The sequence below is a fragment of the Pezoporus occidentalis genome, unplaced genomic scaffold (assembly GCF_034315485.1).
Source record: "Pezoporus occidentalis ecotype Australia unplaced genomic scaffold, CSIRO_AGI_Poc_V1 ctg11, whole genome shotgun sequence".
Taxonomy (NCBI): Eukaryota; Metazoa; Chordata; class Aves; order Psittaciformes; family Psittacidae; genus Pezoporus; species Pezoporus occidentalis.
This window is the reverse complement of record NW_026912886.1, coordinates 914,506-936,875: the sequence shown is the minus strand read 5'-3', so window position 1 is coordinate 936,875 and position 22,370 is coordinate 914,506. Positions and strand designations below refer to the sequence as shown.

The following is a 22,370-nucleotide window of genomic DNA, read 5'->3' as shown; positions in this document are numbered from 1 at the left end:
TAAAATCTGGCTTTTGAGACAGCAAAATCTTACAGGAGCTCATTGTAAGGAAAGGTCTAGGAAGATCTCAACAGTCTGGCCAACTTGTGCTCTGAATTAATATTACTAATACTGAAACCATGGAGCTTCATTGAAACATATAATATAAAAGGTATAGGAAATGACTTTATTGCCAGATAGTAAAAAGAAACAAAACCAAACAAATCCAAAACACAAAAAAAGCCCCAAACTTGAAAAAAATCTCTTTCACTTCATGTTGCAGCACCTAGCTGAAATTCATCGCTACAGGTCATCTGAAAGCATGCTCTACACCAATACCTCATTCCTACAGATCATCTGAACAAGATCTAATTCTGCAGTTGTTCTTATGCTGGTTATATACTTAGGGACTAGACAAGAGACCCTCCTTGTCCCTGAACAGCCTGATCATTTCAAGAGAAGATGCACCTGGTTAAGGAAAGGAGCAGAAAGGGAAGAGGAAAAGAATGTTACCAAATTCAAGAGAGCAAAGCCCAGGAATAGCCAGCAGCATGGGCAGCTGGAGAGAAAACAGCAATAAAAAAGCCTGGATGAAAAACAAGAGGAAAGACAGAAGGATGCATGGTAAAATGGAATGGAACACTTGAGGAAAGCACAGGAAAAGCAGTGGAAACTTCTTGGTCTCGATATCCATCTTCATTTAAGCAAGAATGGGAATTCCTTATCAAACCATCTCTCTTTTGTCCTCTTGAGTGCTTGATCCAAGTGGTAAAGAAAGTTGTTCATATCTCAGCTGGAATTTGTAGTGCCATCCATGAGTTCAAATTCAGCTAGCAACCCAAACTGCAAAGACATGCATTTCCAAACACAAAATCATTCTATAGAATCCTACTGCTTCTTCAGACTATTTTAAATAGCAATCAACTTCGTTGCACCTAATCACATATAAAGTGAGAAAGTAAAGTAGCTACTGTTCACAGTTCAAGCTGGAAGTTTATAAATAACGAGGAAGTACAGAACCGAATCAAGCAGAAGACTGGAGCCAGAAACATGTCATCAGAACTAGCTCCAATTCTCCATCTCCAAATAGGCACATGGTACCATCTAAACACGCATTGAGAGTAGACTAACAGGAAATCTCATTTTAACTATGACTTCAGAGGCAAGACACATACAACTATCCCTTACATGCCAGAAACCAAGCTGAAGAAACATTCTTCTGCAGTACTCCAATACTCCAATAGCTTTTTTCACACAGTGCCAGTGACACGTGGCAAACCAACAACATATGAAGTATTTTAGAAGCAACAACATTTAAAATCAGAGCACAAATAACTGCATATAAAAATTTATTTTCTTTTTTAAAAAAACATGGGCTTGAAATACATACATCCCAGACAGCTAATTTAGTTCATGTTTGAGCAGAGCTTTCTAGAAAATAGGTAATATCACAGAGTTAAAGCTTGTACCACATTTGTTTCACCACAGCGAACCAGATTAATAGCCATTTGCATACAACAGCAATAAAATCATACTGCAGATGCTCTCTGAAGATTCTCTGTTCTGCAGCCAACTTTGAAACACCTTAAGCTTTCTAGTTTTGACGAGATCATAGGTACATGTTAAGGGTATATTTATAGAATTCACCAGCCCTTCAGTATAAAGTGAGTTTCAAAAATCAAGGCCTGGTTCTCCTGATTGCTCCACTTACTGAATAGATCTATGCAAGAACATTGCCACTTTTAGTCTTTGAGTTTGTATCTATAGCTCTTCTCTAGTACGAAACCCAAAACCCCAGAACAGAAACCATTCTTTCCAAGTAAAATTGGAATGAGCAAGTTTTCATGAGTATTTTTAAAGACACTTCATCTCTTACCCGAGAGCCACAGAATGTCAGCAAGAGCTCTCAGTTCACTCATCACTGAGCTCAAATGTGTTTGCTCATAAAATCCTTGAGCTAGACAGTTACTGATGCATGTGCCTACTGTTAAGAATGGAACTTTTCTCAATGAAGTTCATGGCATTATTCCTACCATTAAGAACTAGGCACATACTTTAAGTGTGCTTAAATATCTTGCTAAACTGAATACTAATAGTCTTCAGGAAGAGAAACTGCAGCAAAAGTATTATACCAGAAGTGACTTTGAGCTTAATGAGATGGCACTCTTCCAGCGGAGTAACTATGCACTGAAATATGGAAAGTTAATTACTTTGATTTAAGCTTTTGATACACAATTTTGTCTAAAACCAGTGTGCTGCTCCTCCTGAAGAAGTCTTTAAGCTACACTGATACAACCAAAACCATATAGATGCACGTGACAGGTGAATAATATTTTCCATTTTTAAAGTGCAGATGTTCATTTACAGTCTAAGTGACAACATTCTAAATTCCAAGCATTTCCTGACAACAAATAGCCTATTCTTTCCTACGTATTCATTCTTATGTTGCTCTAGTGCAATATTTTACAATAGTAAACGGACACAGAAGAAATTATAGTACCTAAATTATGTACATGTGTGTCTCAATTTTAAGAGAAAGCTGTCTACAACAAAGGGGTTTTTAATTAGTTTCAATCAGTAACCTAAGTATTTTATTTTGCAAAATACTAGAACCACAACTACTACAACCTCTCTGTACACCATAGAGTGCAAATCAGATAGCCACTTTATTTTAGAACCCATGTACAAGAATGCCTGACATGAAAAAAGGCAGAAAAGAAAATTCAGTGTGATTTTTAAATTTAAAGTGTATTTTAGGATAACGAAATCCATATTTTAGAAAGAGGCATAGCTTCTTAAAATAAAGTGTTTATGGCTATTACCCTCAAAGGACGACCCCAAATATTTTATCTTTACTTTCTACACTATGTTTCCATGTTCCTTCTAATTAACTTTAGGGATAAAACTGCATACCAAAGGTCAAACCCGACAAATCCTGTCATTATCAAGATAGCATTTGTGGTTTCTTCAACCGCAATGATGCCTGCTTCACCAACTTCTGTTGCTTTCTTCTTGCCTGGGCTTCCTGAATGGCACAACAAATCCTCTGTAAAGCAACGTATTGACAGAAAGGAAATTAAACCACAGTTTTCTTCCATAGGATATGACTAAGAGAAGCCAATTCAACAAACTTTAAAACCTACATACTCACTGGCTAGTTTAAGTTAGATACACAGCTTCTGATTCACATGCATAATATTCAACCCAGAAAAAGCTTCAGTGATACTGTCAATACTTCAGGTATGTGAATTATTTGCCTTTAATAAGTTTTAATATACAAAACTTAAGACACTGCAATTTCAACCTTAAATTATTATTGTATATAGTCTCTGGAATGCTTTAGACTATGTTATCTCATTTTTTTCCTTGGTAACTCGTTCTTCAACATGAAAGCACAGTGAACGGTCCTCAGGCAGAGCAGCCTATTCTATAACAGGTCTCTGAACATTACCATCTCTTTCACATGCTGAGTTGCAAGAACTGTTAACAATATCAAAAAGAAAGAAGATAAAAAAAATAAAGATACCCTTGCTGTAGTTTCATCCTGAAGCTGAACTGTCTTTACACATTCCTGACCTGTACCGTCCTTCCTCTGGAACATCTTTTGATCCTGTTGCAGAGGGGAACAAAAATGTACTTCAGGTGACTCACAAAACAGGAATGCAGAATATGATACTTAAATGGCTTGAATGTCAACTTCAGGTCACATTTCCATGTGGCCTCTGTCCAACCCAACATACGCTTTCAAGAAAACTGAGTAAATCCTGTCTCATAGTGCCATAGTTAGCAGTTAGAACCATAAAATAAGTTAAGAGCATGTTTGGACCTTGTCCTGGTTTTGGCTGGGATAGAGTTAATTTTCTTCCTAGCAGTTAGTGTAGAGCTGTGTTTTGGCTTTAGTCCGAGAACAACGCTGGTAACACACCCATGTTATAGCTGTTCCTCAGTAGCACTTACTCTGATCAAAGACTTATCAGCCTCTCATGCTCTGCCAGTGAGGAGGGGCACGTGACCCACACTAGCCAAAGAGGTATTCCATACCACAGCACATCGTGCCCAGTATATAAACTGGGGGGAGTCACCCAGAAGGGACCAATCACTGCCCAGGGCTGGGTATCAGTTGGCAGGTGGTCAGCAGCTGTATTGTGCATCACCTGTGTTTTCTGAATTTGAATTTCTCTTTTCGTTGTTGATCCCTATTATTAGCAGTAGTATTGTCGGTATTATTTCTATTATCACTATATTTTACTTTATTTCAGTTATTAAATTGTTCTTATCTCAATATGTGGAGTTTATATTCTTACCATTCTCCTCCCCATCCCACCTGGGGGATCCATGACAGACCTCTAAATAATGTTAAATTAGAAATGCTTACATATTTTTCTTACCAAAACAGTTATTTTTAAAACATTTGCTTCGTAACAGGGACAGCGTGTAAAGTCTTCAAATAAGTAATCCCACTCTGTTGTTAAATGGCCTAAGATTTCCATTTCTTTTACATGTATCAGTCTCCTGTTCGGAAGAAAACAGTTAATACTCGATTTCTGCCTGGGATTAGAACTTGCCAGAAAAAATAAAACAAAATGAAGACATTTCTTTGAGAAGGTATTTTCTATCTGGACTCAAAGTACCCACTCAGTCACAGCAGAACTATATTTCTTTAATAAATGTTCTGAGATAATAACTTTGTCCTTAAGACTCACAGATGATCTATGGTATCACATAGTATGTGCAGCCAACTTCATCAAAATGCACCCAGCCCTCCAAATCCAAACATTTTGCTAAAATTGAATACTATACATTCATCAGTTAATTCAAACCAGTACCTCAAAGTCAGCCTCTACCAGATGAAAGCAGTCAAACAGCTACAAGCTAGCTCCACAGCGACACAACTACTACTAGACTGACAGAAGATCAGTTGCCACTGCATACAGTTGCTAGCTCTCTGCCTTTCAATTACTCCAAAGCTCCAACGTCAGTCTGCACACTAAGACAAAAACAGGTGGCAGTTTTGATGAGTTTATTATTAGTTTTCAGACCTGTACAAAAACTTAAGTCTCCATTTACAGTACCCTTTAATTAATAAGATTGTAAACATACATTATAAAAATGTTGGTTTGACTGTAAAAACTGCCTACAAGCTAATGTGAAAAGTCAGAAACAATGATATCCATGGTATGATAAAGGGTCACTGACAGAGTAAACCATCTTCCTGAAACCTAGTACTGACAACATTACCATATTACATTTTCCATACAGGAAACAAAATAAACTTTAAAAAAGAAAAAAATGAGAAGAAAATGGTTAAGGAAAGTAAATATGAAGAGAATAGCAATCGGTTTAAACCTAGCAGATGTCTAATCCCCAAGCTGAAACGCAGACAACCCCTTAGAAAAAGCCTTCAAGACTTAATACCTATTGGTAACAATAAGGCTTGCTCTTCTGCCTCTTGGAAGTGCACAGTGGTATTGATAGCTCTCTTTTTCCAGCTTTCTGATGTGCAATTTCTGAAACAGAAATAGAAATTAATTTTTGGCCTGTAAAAAGGAAACTCTAAGCAGGGGTTTCAATTCAAAAACCTTTTTAAAAAGTTACCTCATTGAACTGCTTTTTTGAATGCAGTCTCAAAGTGTTCTCACTCGTGACGCTGAGTCACTGAAAGGTCTGATCAGTCCCACTCAAAAGGTGGAACATTGACACTGCAGGATCAGACCTTTTTTCAGCTTTAATTTCCTTTCTGTGCTAATAATTGTTTAGTAACGTTCACTCTGTTACACCCCATGCTGCAGACTTGCCTCAAGAGTGAAAATCCTGCAACAGTACCTTTAAAAGGTGACAGCACATGACCCAGATCCTTAGAAATAATCTATCAAGTTACCAATACTCTATTTACCTCCAGATCAGGCTTCTGAAGCACTGTATGGACAAGTCTACTCAACATCCAAAATAAGAAGGTATATGAAAGTACAGAACAAATTACCCAGCATGTTTCTGCTAGACAATGACAACTCAAGCGACAAACTATGAATATAGACTGCTGGAAAGAAGATCTGCACACCAGGACTTTGCCTCATTCAGCCAGTGAAAGCATCTGGATTCCATGTATGCTCAAGCAGTTTTGAACAAACACAGGGCTCCAGCACAGGAGTCACAAGAGCCGAGTCAGGGTCACTAATGTAAGTTATATTCTTTGACCACCATGAGCAAAATATAACTTACCATCTATTTCTAAAATAAAGAGCTTTCAGTTTTCATCACAGAGCAATCAACTGAGATGCTGAACTTTAACCTATGGTTCATGCATCTCAAACATATAGTCTACCATCTACCAATAAATTTCCCAAGTTGTTTCTGATAAACGAGTGAGAACCAATTGAGGAGGAAGGGCTGAAAATTCAGTATCTTTTTAGTTATTCCTTGTAAAGATGCATTTCCTTCTGTATTTCAGAGCTAGATCAATAAAACTGGCAAGATGAAAACAGAAGCACAACTTGACTCCACATTTATCTATGATCAACCTACCATATAGAGTGTAAGAACTATACACAGTTTAAATAACCAAAATTATGAGATCTTTTATCAACTCAGCTTGCAACAGAATTAAAAGATGCTCCAACATCTATTTATGTTTGCATTTTATTTTCACATATTTAAAAGTTCAACAACTGTCTCAAAGCATCACCATACATTGCAACCAACCCCAAAAATCCTTTAAGCTCAAAAGTGGATCCATATTCACGAGTTTTAATCAACAGCATAGTGTTTTCCTGGGTTTATTCCCTAGTGATGCAGTGACTGAAAAACATTTTAATTCAGCATTTTACAGCAACCAAAAATAGAGGGTCCACATCTTCTATAAAAAAATATCGCTTTGACCATCTTAAAAATTCCTGAAACTGCTAAATGTACGTGAAAGGGAAAAAACCCCAAACACCAGAAAGACTGCTTATCTTAAATTCTCTTTAAACATCAGAAGAAAGATGGCAGCATATGACTAAAATCAAAGTGTTAACTTATGCTTTATACCTGAACATTAGCTGGTTTAAAATCAAGTACAAATTAAAGAAATACAAAACCCACCAACATGTAAGACTGGAATTCAAAGGCTGCAATCCATGTTCTGAATCCTTTTGTTGGCTATGCAGTAACGAGATCACCTCATATTAAAACAGATTTATTCATAAGCATGATCCTCTATTTAAACTCAAAGCTTGGTTAGAAAGCCTGTTTCTCATAACTCAGTAACAATCCTGATCGTATTTTTAGACTTTATATGCAATATGTTGCTGGAGTAAGAGTTCCCACAGAGCCCTGTGCCTAAGAGATGCAATATTTCTCAGCGCGATTCTCAGTACACCTCACAGACATCAGCACAATAACACTATGTAAAAAGGGGATTGCTCTTGATGCAAATTACTCCATGATCTGCACCCTCTTAAAATTCAAGAATCTTTATCAGAAGCTTTTACTTTTATATGAATACTAGAGCACTGGAGAGAAGTTCAGCTCACTCTTATTTTATGTGGAAGTGAAAGAACCAGTGCTAATTTACACAGCAGAAAGCTACTCAACCAGAAACAGAATCTGCAGTTTCTAGCATAGTATTCTCTTCTGCCACATCACACTGTCTCACCACCAGGTCTCAATTATTCATGAAGTGTTCTGCATTCTTTATAAAGCTCCATGCTTTAACTGGGAAATGAAGCAAAGCAATGCCATAGACATTGAATAATGTATGAACTGCATCATGTCAGACTCTAAGTGCTGGGCTTAGAAGACAGTTTCCTCACCAGAGCAGGCATCAATACCTGCGTATTAAAAGGCAAAGACTAACAAAGCCAAAGGCATTCATTACAGTTCTAGCAAATCTCATCACTCCTCATACAAAGATTAAGACTCATGAGAACTTATTCCCTGCAAAACTGTTCTCCTCAAGGTGCCCTGTATGTTCTTTATTTCACCAGCTATATGTACTATGCATTTATGTATCATAAAATACATTCTGTACTACAAAGCCTAACGGCATGAGCTAGAGACAGGGCCTGAAAGACCTGACTTTCCAGATGTTGAATTGACTGAACAGGCCCCTATGTATAAGCCCATATATATTAGATCCAGCACTTCTGGGAAAATGCGCTGCATAAACAAGCTTACGCAAGTGCATTGACCTACTCCATCTGGCTACTGTCCTCATCCTGCACACAAAACACCTGAGTGGAAATAAGCAACTTGGGTTTGAAAACCTGTGCATATGCTCCTCCCAAGATGAGCTGCAACGTCTGTCAATGTCTGTATTGCACATCCAAGCGAGTATTTACGTGAAACTTTCTTTTGTTCAACCACCTGATAGTATTGAGCCATCCATTCCTTAAGGAAACCTTAAGGTTTCACCCTTGTAAGCATATATTTTGAAGGGACATATGCATTAAAGTCGGTTAAGAAAGAGATGAGAAAGTGGAGATTCTGGTTAAGCTACTCCTAACACTGGGCCAAAACTGGATCCAAAAAATCAACACCACTAGTACCTATAAGTTGAGTTATTTGAGAATAACTTTGTAAATCTATATAAAACTGAATTCTGATTTGTCTTCCTTGTTAACTATCCTATTTCCTGTAAAGACACTGTCCCTCTCTGGCTTGTAATTTACTTCAGAACACAAAACCTTCCCAACACTAACCTCTTGCATAATAATCAAAATTAGTTGGTTTAAAAAAAAACAAAACAACAAACACCACCAAACAAACCTGTATTCAGCTAACTGACTTTTGAAAAGATGAAACTGTATGTAGTGAAATATAAAGAGGATTCATTATTGGTTAGCACACAATTCCAATCTACACCATTCAGATCTAAGAAAAATACAAGTATTAAAACATGCAGGAATGACATAATATCTATTTCTCAGTGTTACTTGTGATAACTGTTCCTTTTTGACAGATGCAAAAAATACAGTGCAAAGAATAGAAGTATCTCATTACATAAAGAATTTCGGTCAGCTCAGTATGTCACAGCGACTTCATTTCATCTAGTCAACTGAAATCAAAATTCACTAAATGATTTATTTTCTTAAGCAATTTTAAATTATATAAGCCAAGTATTCACATTAGGCTTTAGCAGAGAGATATCTCTGCTCAACTACTTTTCTGTGTATCACAGGCAACCAATTTGCTGAGAACAGCTTGTGGATTTATAAGATGGGGCATTAGAAATCATATTTATGCCAGCACTTAGTTTAGAAACAGATATTTATATATCTGTTATATATATATATATATGTAAATTCATGTTAACAGCTGAAAATTTACATTTCAGTATGTTGAACAAGAAGGCCTCAGAAGACTCGGTGAATGAAACCAGAGTCAACTGAGCTGGCTGTGTCTTTTAATTGACAAAATTTCATAACAAAGTAGTAACAGCAGCTTGAAGTCTTGAAGTGATAGTGGATCATCACATGTATAAATGGCAGGCCTATGGCATAATTCAGAAAATACAAATCCAAGTTTTCTTAGCATTTAGATGGAAACAGTATTTCTATATCATGAAATTATAAGCATTTTCACAGAATATAATGCCATTCAATTTCACTATTTAAAGTTTTACCCAAGTATCAAAATGTTGCTTTCTCCCTTCTTCCACAGCCCTAGCTCTAGGAGAACACTTATAAATGAAGGAACAGCATCTACCCTACCATGGTTAGTTTTTTTTCCCAAGTACCTTTTGCTGCTGCCATTCATAAGGAGCTACAAGTCCTTAGAAAAACAAATATCTAGTCTTAACTGAAGATGGTTAGTTCAAGTTTATTTGTTTTTCTTAGGCTGGAGAACATGAAACTGTTTTATTCAATTGCTATACAAAAAAGATAGGAATGAAGTAGCAAGGACATGTTAAATGCAATCATGCCCTTAATCTAAATACTTAAGGCAGAGAAAAGACCATGACAAAAATAAGGAAGAAATATGGAAAAGGTTTACTCCATTATTCCAGTTCTTGCTGCGTATGCCAGGGGAGAAAGAGAAAGAAGAGTAACATTAGAAACAGAATAGGAGACAAGGATTAAAAGAACATCTGGAAAGAAGTAGCAAATATGCACGTTTTGGTCTTAAATTGTTGGTGCAGACAGTTCTTTCACTTTTTAGCAACAAAACAAGCATTGTAAGATAAGTTTTGAGAACATGATATCTGAAATATAAATTAACTGGATTACCATTAAGACTTGGAAAGAACTATTATTCATCCTCTATATTTTAGCCAGATCCAGATGTAAACACAAGTGCAACATCCACACAATGCATGTAGCTATGACACGTTGCTATTAAGAACAACATAAGGCAACACAAAAGGTGGTAGTTTGAGAATTCATGTAGTTTTTTCAACTGCTGATACCACCAAAAAAAACCAAAAGCCAAATCCAAAACCAACCAAACCAAATTTCAGTAGTTGTATTTAAGCTCTTCATGTCTCATTTAAAAGTTTAGTTTATAAATCAATCTGAGATTTGTTATAAAGCAAAACATTAGAACTGAGTACCAAAGTGGTTTTGTTGCCACATACTCAAATCATAATCTTAGTAATTCTTAATAGCACTACATCCTTCCAGAGAGTGAGATATGCTATTACAGAACATAATGGGCAGAAGATCATTTAACAGCAAAACTGTAGGTTTTGTTGCAGGGGCAAATTTTCACTACAGGCAATGACTGCCACAGGTTCCTGGCAGCTTTATTTTTTTCCTAACATAATCCTTATGGAACCCTATGGTTAGAGAATTTTAACTGTATTTACAATGCAAGTCGTACCTCAAATAAATCATAACCCTCAGCTTCCACCCTATCGTATGGTCGGATGATGCCATCTTCACGAATGAAACGTGGAGGACGGAGGTTGGATACTTCTTCAGTTGATTCTGCCACCCTGCAACAGACAATAATTCTGAGTTTCAACAATACATCTTTAAAAATCCCCCTTTCACTTGCCACATAACCCTCTTGAACTTCTTAGGTACTCTACAGGTGTAGATAGTAAAAACACACTGCTAGTAATAAATCCAAAGTTACATTGGTCAACTAGATAGCTACAGAATAATTTGTAGAAGTCTACTCCCAACCACAGATAATTTACTAAGGGTTCTCATGTTTATTAACACATGCATAAGTTCCCTTTAAAACACAAGAAGCCCACGATGTGCGCTGCTAACCAAATTTCAAACTGGCAAACAATTGCAGTGGTTGATTTTGTTGGAGCAAGTGTAAGTGCCATCTAGCTATCTGCATTCAGCACTACACAAACCTAACCTCAAAAGTGAAGTTTACACAAGATCTTTTGGTTACTTTCTGATCAGGGGAGGGAATGACAAGAGAAAACTGAGTAGTTATTGATTACCTCCACCCCAGCACTGCAAGATGTATTTTGAAGCAGCAATTTCCAGATCATCATAAAATACATTCACTAGAGGCTACTTCACATCTTTCAACCCCATCTATCCTAGTGCATATTGTACTTACTACAAACAGTTGTGTGTTACTACTGGACCACTTTACCACCTGGTACCCAGTATATGGAGATTAAGTACTTCAGAAGTTCCTCCTGACATTTTACCTTTGAATTCCCTGGAAGGTACTGCTTGCCATATCTACAATGCCTCCTGTTGGGCGGGCTACTACCCCTACAAGCCCCTTTCCAATGCCTTTAAAGAATCCAGCTGCACCTTCTTTTTTAGCTCCTTTAAAAAAAAAAAGAAAAAAAAGAACATAAATAGTTTTGAAAACATAAAACATGGAATAAAACCATTACTGCTCCAGGCTGCACTAGAACTGGTCTGTATGGGAAACAACCCACAGCAATTCATCATGTACAATCCACTCACAAAAAAACCCTTCTCCATGGGAAGTCACACATAGCTTCCCTGTCTGTTCAAACACATGGCTATTCACTTAACACCTTACCAGCCTCTGAAACCAGCATAACTGTTAACTCCTTCCCATACTTTCACTCTGGACTGAAGGCCAAAATACTAATTTTTATAGGTGGATAGGTGGAAAATAACAACAAAATAATCTAAAGACTCTTAAGAATGCACAGGTACAATGGAAGTCAACTATTTCTATCTCAAAATTACATCTTTCTGGTAATACGCAACTATGGAAAAGCCAAGACAACGTTTAGAAAGCATGTGTTCATCCACCAGTGAGAGAAGGACTACACCTCAAAGTATCTGCCAAAAAAAGCATAAAATACAATACAGTTACAAATAACTTCTAACATTTAAATCACTTTGACATGAGTTTTAATAAGAAGTATTTTATCTTGTATTTCTTCATCATCTGTCATACTGATAAAGTGACTGTGTTCACAAAAACATACTGATCTCAGACATAAAATCAAATATGCTTTTATAGATTGCTCCAACCTTTGGAGTCTCCAAAAACCTTCTCACTTGTTGCTTTTTAATCTATTATTTTTAGTGGCTTTTTCTGTCTTCAAACAGTAAATTGGGTACTACAGCAGGCCTAACAAAATATATCATGAAGATACATTCACCTTTCCTTAATTCATATGAAGGCTGAAAAGGTGGTAAGCCAATAACAGCTAGGAATAGATTCGAGTAAATCATCACATAGGGTCACATTTGAATTAGAAATATAAAGATGATCTTGCTATGCCTTATCCACACTTGGTTTAATATTTCTTAAAATTACAAAGTAAATTATAATGTATTGGGAAACCATTCAAGCAGCGCTGTGCAGCCTTAGTGCTTACCTTCTACAGGCTTCGTGATTATGCCAGTCACACCTCCAACAACACCCTAAAATGAAGGAGATAATTATGCTCCTACATAGAAACAGGAATGTTGTAAATCCAACTAGGCAACCAGTTGTCTCTCATCCTTCATTTTAGAACTTTATGATGAAGTTCAACATCAGAAACACTGTTTGGCCAGGGTTTTTGGTTTTGTTCTTTTTCACTTTAACATTTTAAGAAAATTATAAACAAGGGACAGAAAAGAGGGAGAAAACCTAAAATGGGTGAATCAATATTTATGCTAGCAAGAAAGAGCAACAGGTGTTTTGTACAGCAAATCAGTCTTGCAATAATTAAGAAAGTCACTATTTCACTTTCAGAATTAACAGGAAACTGCAGGAATTCGGTCATGAATGAGTGATACCACATATTCAAGATAAATTAACATCAAATAACTTCTTTAAGTGAAGTTATTTAAAGGTCAAGTATTTTAATGACACTAAGGCAGAAGACTAAAACTCCACTTCGGTAACTTCCAAATTTGCAGCAAACAGTATCAGAAACAACTCCGCAATGTCTATTACTTATAATTATTTAGAAATAAGTTGACTGCTTTGATTTTAAATGGAAAGTAATAGAACTTATTAGAAGACTCAAATGGCATTCAGGTAATACAGATCTCTCAGTAATGGTTTACATGATTAGATACCAAGTAGCTCTTCCCTGTGAGGGTGCTGAGACACTGGCACAGGGTGCCCAGAGAAGCTGTGGCTGCCCCATCCCTGGCAGTGTTCAAGGCCAGGTTGGACAGGGTTTGGAGCACTGCGCTAGTGGAAGGTGTCCATGGGTTGGAACTGGATGAGCTTTAAGGTCCCTTCCAACCCAAACCATTCTATGATTCGTGATCCTACTTAACACTTTAACTAGGAACAGATGTGACCTTTCAGCAACCTGAACAGGTTCCTGATTTTAGATAAAAAAAAAAAAAAATACAGGAGTTGAACAGCTTCTATTTCAGAAAAATCTCTCCAACCAAATGCAGTACTTACCTTTATACACATTCCACTTGCTTTATGTTTACTTCAAGTCAAGAAAACCTAGCAGTTTTTATAAGACCTCAGCATAGAGAAAGCCATTCCCAGTATGCAACACATGCCCAGAGCTCCTAATTCCAATTGATTTTAATAACAGAACTGACTGCAAAGTAAAGTAAGTGCCCAGTTCCTTAAATTAGATAAAACATTCATTGAACATGGAAAACTACTTGTTTATTTATATGTCACTGGAAAAATTAGTAATACTTCCTACACTTTTCCTTTCTGAGACCCTACCTTCAATTCCCTCAGGTTTGCTAAAAACACAACCTTAAACACTGAAGCTGACAGACTATTCTCAGTCTCCTATAAATCAATTGCCTGTTTGTCTCCTGTATTTAGTTCATGAACTAATACAGAAAACTTTTTTGCTTGTAATTTTCAAGCATTAGTTAAGGGTTGGCACATCAACTCCAAATTCCTACCCGTAACAAGCCTTTTCCTCCTTTTGCTAGGCTGTCACCAAAGTCTTTCGGCTGCCGACCCATTTCCTCTCTTCGTTTCTGCTGAAACTCTTTATCCATAGTAATAGCAGCCAAACCTTTTCCAACAGAACCCGTGATCCTAGACACCACTCCTGCTGCACCACCTGATGGAACAAGTCAGAAAGCAAAAGTCACTGTTTTTCGCAATTTAACAGCAAGCAACACGCAAGAAACCACAGAGATCAGTGATTTCCTTCCATACTCAGTTTAGATATTCCAAATTATGCTGTGTAACTACCACATGCTGTCCCTGTAAAAACTCCAGAATCTAGCCTGAAATCCATAAATGCAGCATAAGGTAACTCTTTAAATCACTTCAGTACATGTTATACAGCATATTGGACGGAATAATACTTCCCATCATTACCACAAACACAAAGCTAAATAAAAATCTAAGGCAACTGCAACAGTAGCTGCTCTTAAGAACAGTTCTTGGGCTTCTCCAGATATTTTAGGACCATTAGAATCATTTTCCTTATTCATCCACAGCATATTACAAATGCCTCCCAGTTTGCTTGCTTAGTCTGCAAGACAGACATTTAGACAGTCTCAAGTAAGATAGGTATGAATGATATAACATGACTACTGGCAACAGTAACTGACATACACTCATCAAAAAATATCACATAGATATGTTAAAAATATAACTTTGCTTCAAAATAAGAAAAAAAAAAAGCAATCCATGAGTTAACCTATGAGATACATACCCACTGTGTGCCCAAGAAGACTTCTAACACCAATTACAAAGCCTTCAGCAAATTCTTCAGGTCCTTGAACTGCACCCTAAAAATTAAGTTTATTAGTAATAACAGAAAACTATACATTTATGAGTCTGTTTCAAGAAATACTAGCAATTCCTTTACATTGATAAAAATAAGGCCATTTGAATAAGTTATTCAAGTTAGCATACAGAATTATTGTTTTCTTAGCTGTTGAAGGGGCAGAGTACAGTGGCAACAAAACCACAACCCTACCAGTATATTCAATCAGCCTACTATTCATCCACAGTTGAAGAATCAGGAAGTTATACCTGGAATGGCTCATAGAAGAAAGCTTCAACTCCCTCAGACAAGCCTCTGATTAAGCCGAATGGATTTCCAAGAACATCTAACCCAAGTACAAGAACATACATCTGTTTCAGGAACTAAAGAAAGAAAAAAAGAAGGGAAAAACAAAAGCAGTGTTATTATTTATTGTTACACACAGTTCCATGCTAGAGCCCACGGTAAATTTTTTACTTTACTATCCAAGTAAGGTGTTAGAGTACTCAACTAAGTATTCCTACTAGAATGAAGACAGGCTTGGGCAAAAGATGCAATATATGTGTGGATAACTACTAGAATACTTTGGTGAACAGAGACACACATAAAAAGAACAGAAGCAATCACTTAGAATTCTTAACACACATTGTCAGGACACTTCTGTATTTACATTTTCATAATGTGCCACCAGATTCCTACTTCAGCACCATGAAATACAAAATTAGTAGCTTTTAGAGGTATTCACCTTTTCTTTCTTATTTTCTGCATTCTGTAAGACACGTAAAATCTTACACAAAAGCTTGATAAAATAAGCTTACTTGTTCACTATAATGTCTAACAACCCTCTTCATCAGCTGGTCTCTCTTGTAGAACTGATATTTAATTTCAAAGAAAGCAAGTCTGAAAGACAAGTAATCACGTTAGTTATAGATACCCTTCCTCCTTCTAAATAGTTCTCTTTTCCTTCAGATAATCCTGAAGCCCTATTCTCTTAAAAATGAGCCCAAGCCCTACCTTCCCTCCACTCCTCCTTTTTCCCAATGGCTGCATACATTTAAACTAGAGTCAGTTTAGCATTGACCCAATTATTAAATGCATAGTAGCTTTTCTAAAACCAAACTTCCTTAGCTTACTTGAAAATAAGATCATCCACATCTGTTAGAGTAGCTCCAATACTTTTCAACAGCAAATTCAGAGAATGGATGGCTATCATCTCTTCCCCTTTATCTGAATCTTCTCCACCAGAAGACAGAGAGAGACTCAAATGCAGCTGTCATGACAGAATTAGTAAAACAAGACAAGTGAAGACAAAAAGATACATGCCAGAGAGGCTGTGTGGTGCATATGCAGTGGTGCAACAGTGATAAGGTGGTTTTAGTTGCTCTGAGGAAACGTACAGTTTCAAACACGTTTGAACTGACAGTGGTATAACTTCCGTAACATATGTACTTATTACTATTGCCATAGAGAAGAGTCAGATTGCCCTAGCTTTTCTCATGTTTCCATCTGTAAACTTTGTGTAAACACTTAGAGAAATGACATGTTAAATAGGTGGAGCCTAATTTCCAATACAAGTTAAATTTTGAGTTCTGATTTATTTAACTAGCTTGTGTGTATTTTTGCAAATAGTCATGCTTTTGGGGAAATACATGAACTTTAACACTGCAAAATGAGATTGCTTAGTGTGGATAAGACACTCACTTTTCTTAGGGGTGGAGAGGGCATTATCCAGTAGTTTAAGATATTAAGATAAGTCACTGAAGTAAGGTGAAAAAAAACAGGAGAAAAAGAAGCCCAAGCCCCTTGCTGTACTTAACAGTCAGTAAGTACATCTACACATCTCACATAAAAATACAAGAGAAACTTAAAATTATAACCATTTCTTCAACAACTTCAACCAGACTAGCTAGAGGTAATATTAAAATGCCACAATAGTGTCTTGTTCTTATAGCATTTTCCCTGGTTTCACATTCCTAAGTTTATAAGCACAATCATATAGGGAAAAAAAACAGTAATAGGGAAATCTAAGGGTATCCTAACAGATATCAAGTGAAATAACTAAAAAGTTGAAAAAAGTGCTGGAATTTCATCATCTGTATTGAGGTCTATGCCTGTCTTGTATATCTTCAATGAAAAGAAAAGTAAGTGATTTTTTTTTTCTTTCAAATTCTTATTCAAGCTGATAGGGGAGCATCATGTTGATTCAGAACAATGAATAGTTACTGATGATCAACCTTTCTTGCTCCAAAAAATTGAACTGGTTCAAGACAGACATGAAGACAAGCCCAGGAAAGTATATTTTATTACAATTTATCACATATCACCTTCAGGTCAGCATTTTATCTAGCTTTCCTCATTATTATACCCATTGACTCTTCCCACTTGGTGGTGGTTAAAGGTGCATTGGCATTCATAGGCAACTAAAAGTTTTCCAGCAAAGTATTAAGTTCAAGAGAATGTAAAACGTAGCCAGCCTGAAGACCTTGATTATTCAAAGTCTGCTCTGAGGATGTATTTAAGAAATTGAGAGATCATTGCTATAAAGTATTTTATTAATCAAAAGTACCTCTATTACATACCTTTACTGGAGAAATGTGGAAATGCTCAAAGAAGCTGAGCATTGACAGGTCTGTTAGGGAAGACTCCATTAGTTCAGTGTTAAGAGCATCCACATCTTGCTGAATTAACTTAGACTTTTATTAAAAAAGGAAGAAAAACAGAAGTTTATCTTGTCAAAATACATGTAATATAATTAATAAAATTCTATGTAAATTTATATGAAATATACAAATGTAAGTAAACAGCAAAAATAATAATCATAGTCAAATCTAATAAAAAACTTACCTAACTAGTTAAATAGCCAACATCTCCAAAACTAGAAATAGACTAACTACTTCTGTATACTTGATTATAACTGCACTAATACATTTCTTTAATCCAGGGGAAAAACAAACCAACCAACAACCCCACAAAACAAAGCCCCACAGGAACCACACACAACAATTTCTGCATGACTTTCCATTTTATGCTTTATGACTTGATATTCCTTAAATTGCTCAATCACGCCAGGTCTCTCTTCTAAATTAATTTAGAAATATTAGTGAAGTAACTCACTTCCTGAGGGTCTTTGCATTTTTGTATTTCCTTACAAAATCAGAGTTTTTATACTGTACATCCAAAGATATAACTTCAACAAAAAAGAAACTTGCATGAATAACTCTCCTACACACACTAGAAACAAATGTGATCTTTCTGAATACTATCCACCTATATAAGAACTAATTTAGAGTCACGAAAATCTGTTCCTTTTGCTCTCTCAAGACAAAAGATACTGTACACTAACATTTAAAAGTACATTCTATAAACCCTAAGGTCGTTTCATGTCACCTGTAACACATTGTAGCCACAGCTAAAACAACTGTGTCAATCAATGAAACATTAAAACACCCAGAAAACAGTCACACACACCCAAGTAGAACAGTTACTCAAACTTGCCACTTGGTAATGTTCGCAGCCAATTTAACAGAAATAATCAAAGCTTCACTGACAATTACCTCACCATGTCCCTTTAGTTCCTGTTGTCAAATACAACATTCACTCATTTAAACCGAATTTTCAGAAAATTACAATACTGCTACTATAAAGGCCCTGTTCTGCAAGAATTAGTTTCTCTCATACGTTACCCGTTGTTTCTCAGCTTCTGGGTCTGTAGATGGGGTGAGAAATTCACTCAGTGCTCCTAAAAATCCTTGATCGATTTTAAGTGCCATTTCCTGGATGAGAACCATGAAGTACCTAAAATGGGAAAAACAAAACAAAACAGTATATAAACATAGAAGTTTAACTTAAATATCACGTTTACCCTATGTAACTCAAGTTTTGTTATGCAGTGTTGCATATTAAGACATACAATCTACAATATCAACTATTTACAGTTAGAAGAGCTTACCAGCCTCACAAAGCTATATATTACTGTAGATTATTCATAGCCTAACACTATCAAAATAATCCAAAAAATACTAACCATCACCATATACTTATGTTCATACATTATGATTTCATATGCTCCATGAATAATATTATCTAAACAGCATATTACTTCTTATCCTACTGCCTCTCCCCAAAAATCATATTATAGAACCTTTCTTTTATTAAAATTCACCATCCTTAAATCTCCTATCCCTAACAGCTGGATACAGACACTTGCATTAGAAACAATCAGCGTAATGTTTTTAATTCATTTTTGGTACAAAAACTCCAGATGCAACTATATTAACTAAAGAACATACATTTCACAATAGAACACGCTGTACTAATGTAATGGGCTTCATTAGAGACTGTATGAGCTGTCTGTTGTTAGAGCACCCAATAAACCCAGCACTGTATGGCAAACAGGCAGACACGCATCTTGTAGCACAAGAGGGAAATCGCCCTGATTACTATGTAATTTGCATAACAGCTCCCTTCATGTGGTCGGTCCTGACTTCCTACAAGTAAGTTTCTTCTAGAATGATGTTTTTATTCACTGAAGCTGTTTAAAAATTCAATCCAGAGACAAGAACTGTTTGGCTATGAGAACGAGAACTTTAGAACAAGGTTCACTTCAAAAATGCATTGTCTCTCAAACTGTACTACAACACACTATTCAACTCACTTGAACTGTAGCACTTTGCTGTATTCATTGAATCTAGTGATGACACTGATGTCAATGAAGGGTTTTGGTTCTAAAGAGGAAAAAAAATGACTTTAATTATATACAAAAATTATATTGCCATGTTACTACTTTCAATGCTGAATAAATCTCATTCTCTTACCTGAATCCAAAGCAATCGACTTGGGAGGGGCTACAGGGTGAAATACAACAGGAAACATCGATCCTGGTAATTGGTTATCAACCTAAAAAATTATTCCATAATTACAGTAATATTTTAATGACATCATAATCAAAGACCATTTCCATCTTAGAAGGCTTGAAGCTATATAGATTGTATTGAAGAGCCACCTCATTCTTATTTAGTGGGAAAGAAACAAGAGGAAGAGGATTACTCTCATTATTTTGGAATGTTACCTATTCAATTATAAAAGGTCAGATGGTTCAAAGTGTTGCAGAAGGGATGCTTTCGTAAGTTCACACTCACAAAGATTCATTTAGAGGGTCTGCAGCTGATGGCATACATGGGCTAGAAGAGTGAAAATTACCTTAAGGCAAAAATTAAAGTACAAAAGATAGAAGGAAAGAGGAAGCCCTTCCCCACCAGCAAATCAGAAAAAGGCTCAATGACTGCCCTCCCTTAGGAGACTCTGAAATGCAGCAAATGGAGCTGACAATGAGAATAATGATGATTTCTCATCATCATTTTCTTCTGGTACCAAAAACTTCCCACTAGTACCTCCTCAAGCACTTTACTGGTTAATTTAACAACACCATTAGTCCTGACTGGAGTATGCTAATCACTGCAAGTGTTGCACATTAAGTCACTGGTAATATTACATGCAGATATATTATTACATGCTACTTTTGAGTATTTAAATCTCTATCTTCCATCAGACAGGTAGTTTTTTTTTTCCTGAACCTCTAGATACACTCTCTAGAATAACAGTGCACAACTACGTACAAGATAGAGCTTTTTGTTTGGTTTAAAACACTAAACACTCTCTTTTGAAATAAACTTTCATCATAGCACCCTGCTTTATATCTACCCAGTTTTGTGTATTTGTCTTTCCCATAGCACTCACAAAATCCTGGGATGGCAGTTCTGCAGTACTTCATAAATTTCTAGCTCCTCTGCTATTCTGATGCAGTGAGCAGAGCACACATAGGTACAGTTTAGAGGTACTTCTTCATAGAAACCAAAAGCCTTAAAAGTGTCTGTTTATTTTAGAGAACATGATAGAAGATGCGGTACCTGGAGCCAATACAATTGTGCCCGTAAGCTTCTTTGGTGAGGCGACTGCTTGAATTCAACCTTAATTCCTGGCAAGAAGTTGCGTCGGATGCTGCATCTGACTGGGAGACGCATTTCCATTGGAACCTTGCTAAAATTCACCTAAAATATAAGAAGGGAGAGCTGACGCAGCTTAATAAAAGAAATAAAAATATGTCATGCTACTAATGAGCAGGCTAGCAAATAAAACCTGCGGTTTTCCTTATTTCATGATCACACAGCTACGGAATTACTCAATCCAATTATCTTCATGGAAAGGAACAAAAACCACAAGTTACTCCAATAAGCACATTATACTACAACTTCACATGCCCCAAGCAGGAACCTCTGTGTCATCTTAGCGACTATCTCTTTATGAGCTACACATTACACTGGCATAATAATTAGATATTTACATGCAGCTGAGTACTTTCCCAACTGATGCTTTTACCCTGATCCTGAGGTTTGATTGCTGAGAAGCAAAAGGAAAAACCTCTCATTTATTCTGAGTCAAATGTAATGACTTATATATACAAAGTTTTGATACGACATAGTTCAAATGCACTACTGCAATATACAAAACTTCAGTATTCATATAACTGGGGTACCTATGTTTTTCAAATGAAAGGATGATATTGAAAACAAGGCTGATTATGGTACTGTGAAATGCCTGTATTTTACTTAGCCATTTGACCATGTTACATTTATGCATGGAATACAGGCAGGTATAATTAATACCTGAAAAATTTCAGCTAAGTAATTAATTTCCAGAGTCTTTGAGCACTATAGGCCCCTTCATCATACCAAGCCATGGGAACTGCAGCTTACTAAGAAGCTAAAGCCAAGATTCTGCAAGAATTTAAGTTACATCCCTGAGAACACAGGTTCATTACTAATGGGCACACATCAAGAAATCTTTTCTACCACACAAAAGCAAAACTCCTTGAGATTCTTTCTTCACAATACAATTCTCCAAAACACCTCAATACTGCCTCTGCACTGCCTCCATGCCAAAATATTCTCCTGTGTACAATGTGAAACTATTCCAAAAAAGAACTTGCTCTTTTTCACGTTTCTTTTAAAGCAGCATCTATCCTTACTTAGCAGCACAGAAGTCTGTTTTAACAGTTACACATATTCTGCAATCATTCTAACTCTGAAACCTCAGAACATACCTCAACATTGCTGTCTAGTTTATGCCAACTCGGAGCTTGGGAAGCAGTCTTACAAAGATACTTCTGATAGGCTTGTTCCAACAGATTTATTTGCTTTTGATTAAATGGTTTCCACTTTTGCTTCTGTTTCTGTTCCCAAACAACACCAGAACTGCAAGACAAATAATGTTAATAGTTTAAAAGTAGTGAAACCTTTCCTATGCAAAACTATTG

The 22,370-nt window shown here is 36.3% G+C and overlaps 1 protein-coding gene across 4 annotated transcripts in view; it reads right to left on the bottom strand.

The window, feature by feature from the left end:
- Window positions 1-1,311: 1,311 nt before the first annotated feature.
- Window positions 1,312-22,370, bottom strand: part of VPS13C (vacuolar protein sorting 13 homolog C) — an 87,211-nt gene continuing 66,152 nt past the window's right edge. For 2 of the 4 annotated variants that reach the window (XM_062626321.1, XM_062626329.1), the window contains 18 exons: window positions 22,158-22,308; window positions 20,965-21,105; window positions 19,873-19,954; window positions 19,713-19,782; window positions 18,742-18,853; window positions 17,638-17,751; window positions 16,192-16,328; window positions 15,877-15,958; window positions 15,328-15,441; window positions 15,005-15,080; window positions 14,238-14,401; window positions 12,737-12,782; window positions 11,576-11,699; window positions 10,777-10,891; window positions 5,395-5,486; window positions 4,368-4,491; window positions 3,506-3,589; window positions 1,312-3,025 (listed from right to left, as the gene is read on the bottom strand). In XM_062626321.1, the coding sequence (XP_062482305.1) occupies window positions 2,924-3,025; window positions 3,506-3,589; window positions 4,368-4,491; window positions 5,395-5,486; window positions 10,777-10,891; window positions 11,576-11,699; window positions 12,737-12,782; window positions 14,238-14,401; window positions 15,005-15,080; window positions 15,328-15,441; window positions 15,877-15,958; window positions 16,192-16,328; window positions 17,638-17,751; window positions 18,742-18,853; window positions 19,713-19,782; window positions 19,873-19,954; window positions 20,965-21,105; window positions 22,158-22,308 (1,930 nt within the window). In that variant the 3' untranslated portion in view covers window positions 1,312-2,923. Of the gene's footprint in view, window positions 3,026-3,505; window positions 3,590-4,367; window positions 4,492-5,394; window positions 5,487-6,597; window positions 9,971-10,776; window positions 10,892-11,575; window positions 11,700-12,736; window positions 12,783-14,237; window positions 14,402-15,004; window positions 15,081-15,327; window positions 15,442-15,876; window positions 15,959-16,191; window positions 16,329-17,637; window positions 17,752-18,741; window positions 18,854-19,712; window positions 19,783-19,872; window positions 19,955-20,964; window positions 21,106-22,157; window positions 22,309-22,370 lie in introns of those variants that run through there. The other 2 variants (XM_062626337.1, XR_009966226.1) reach the window with 2 other exon arrangements.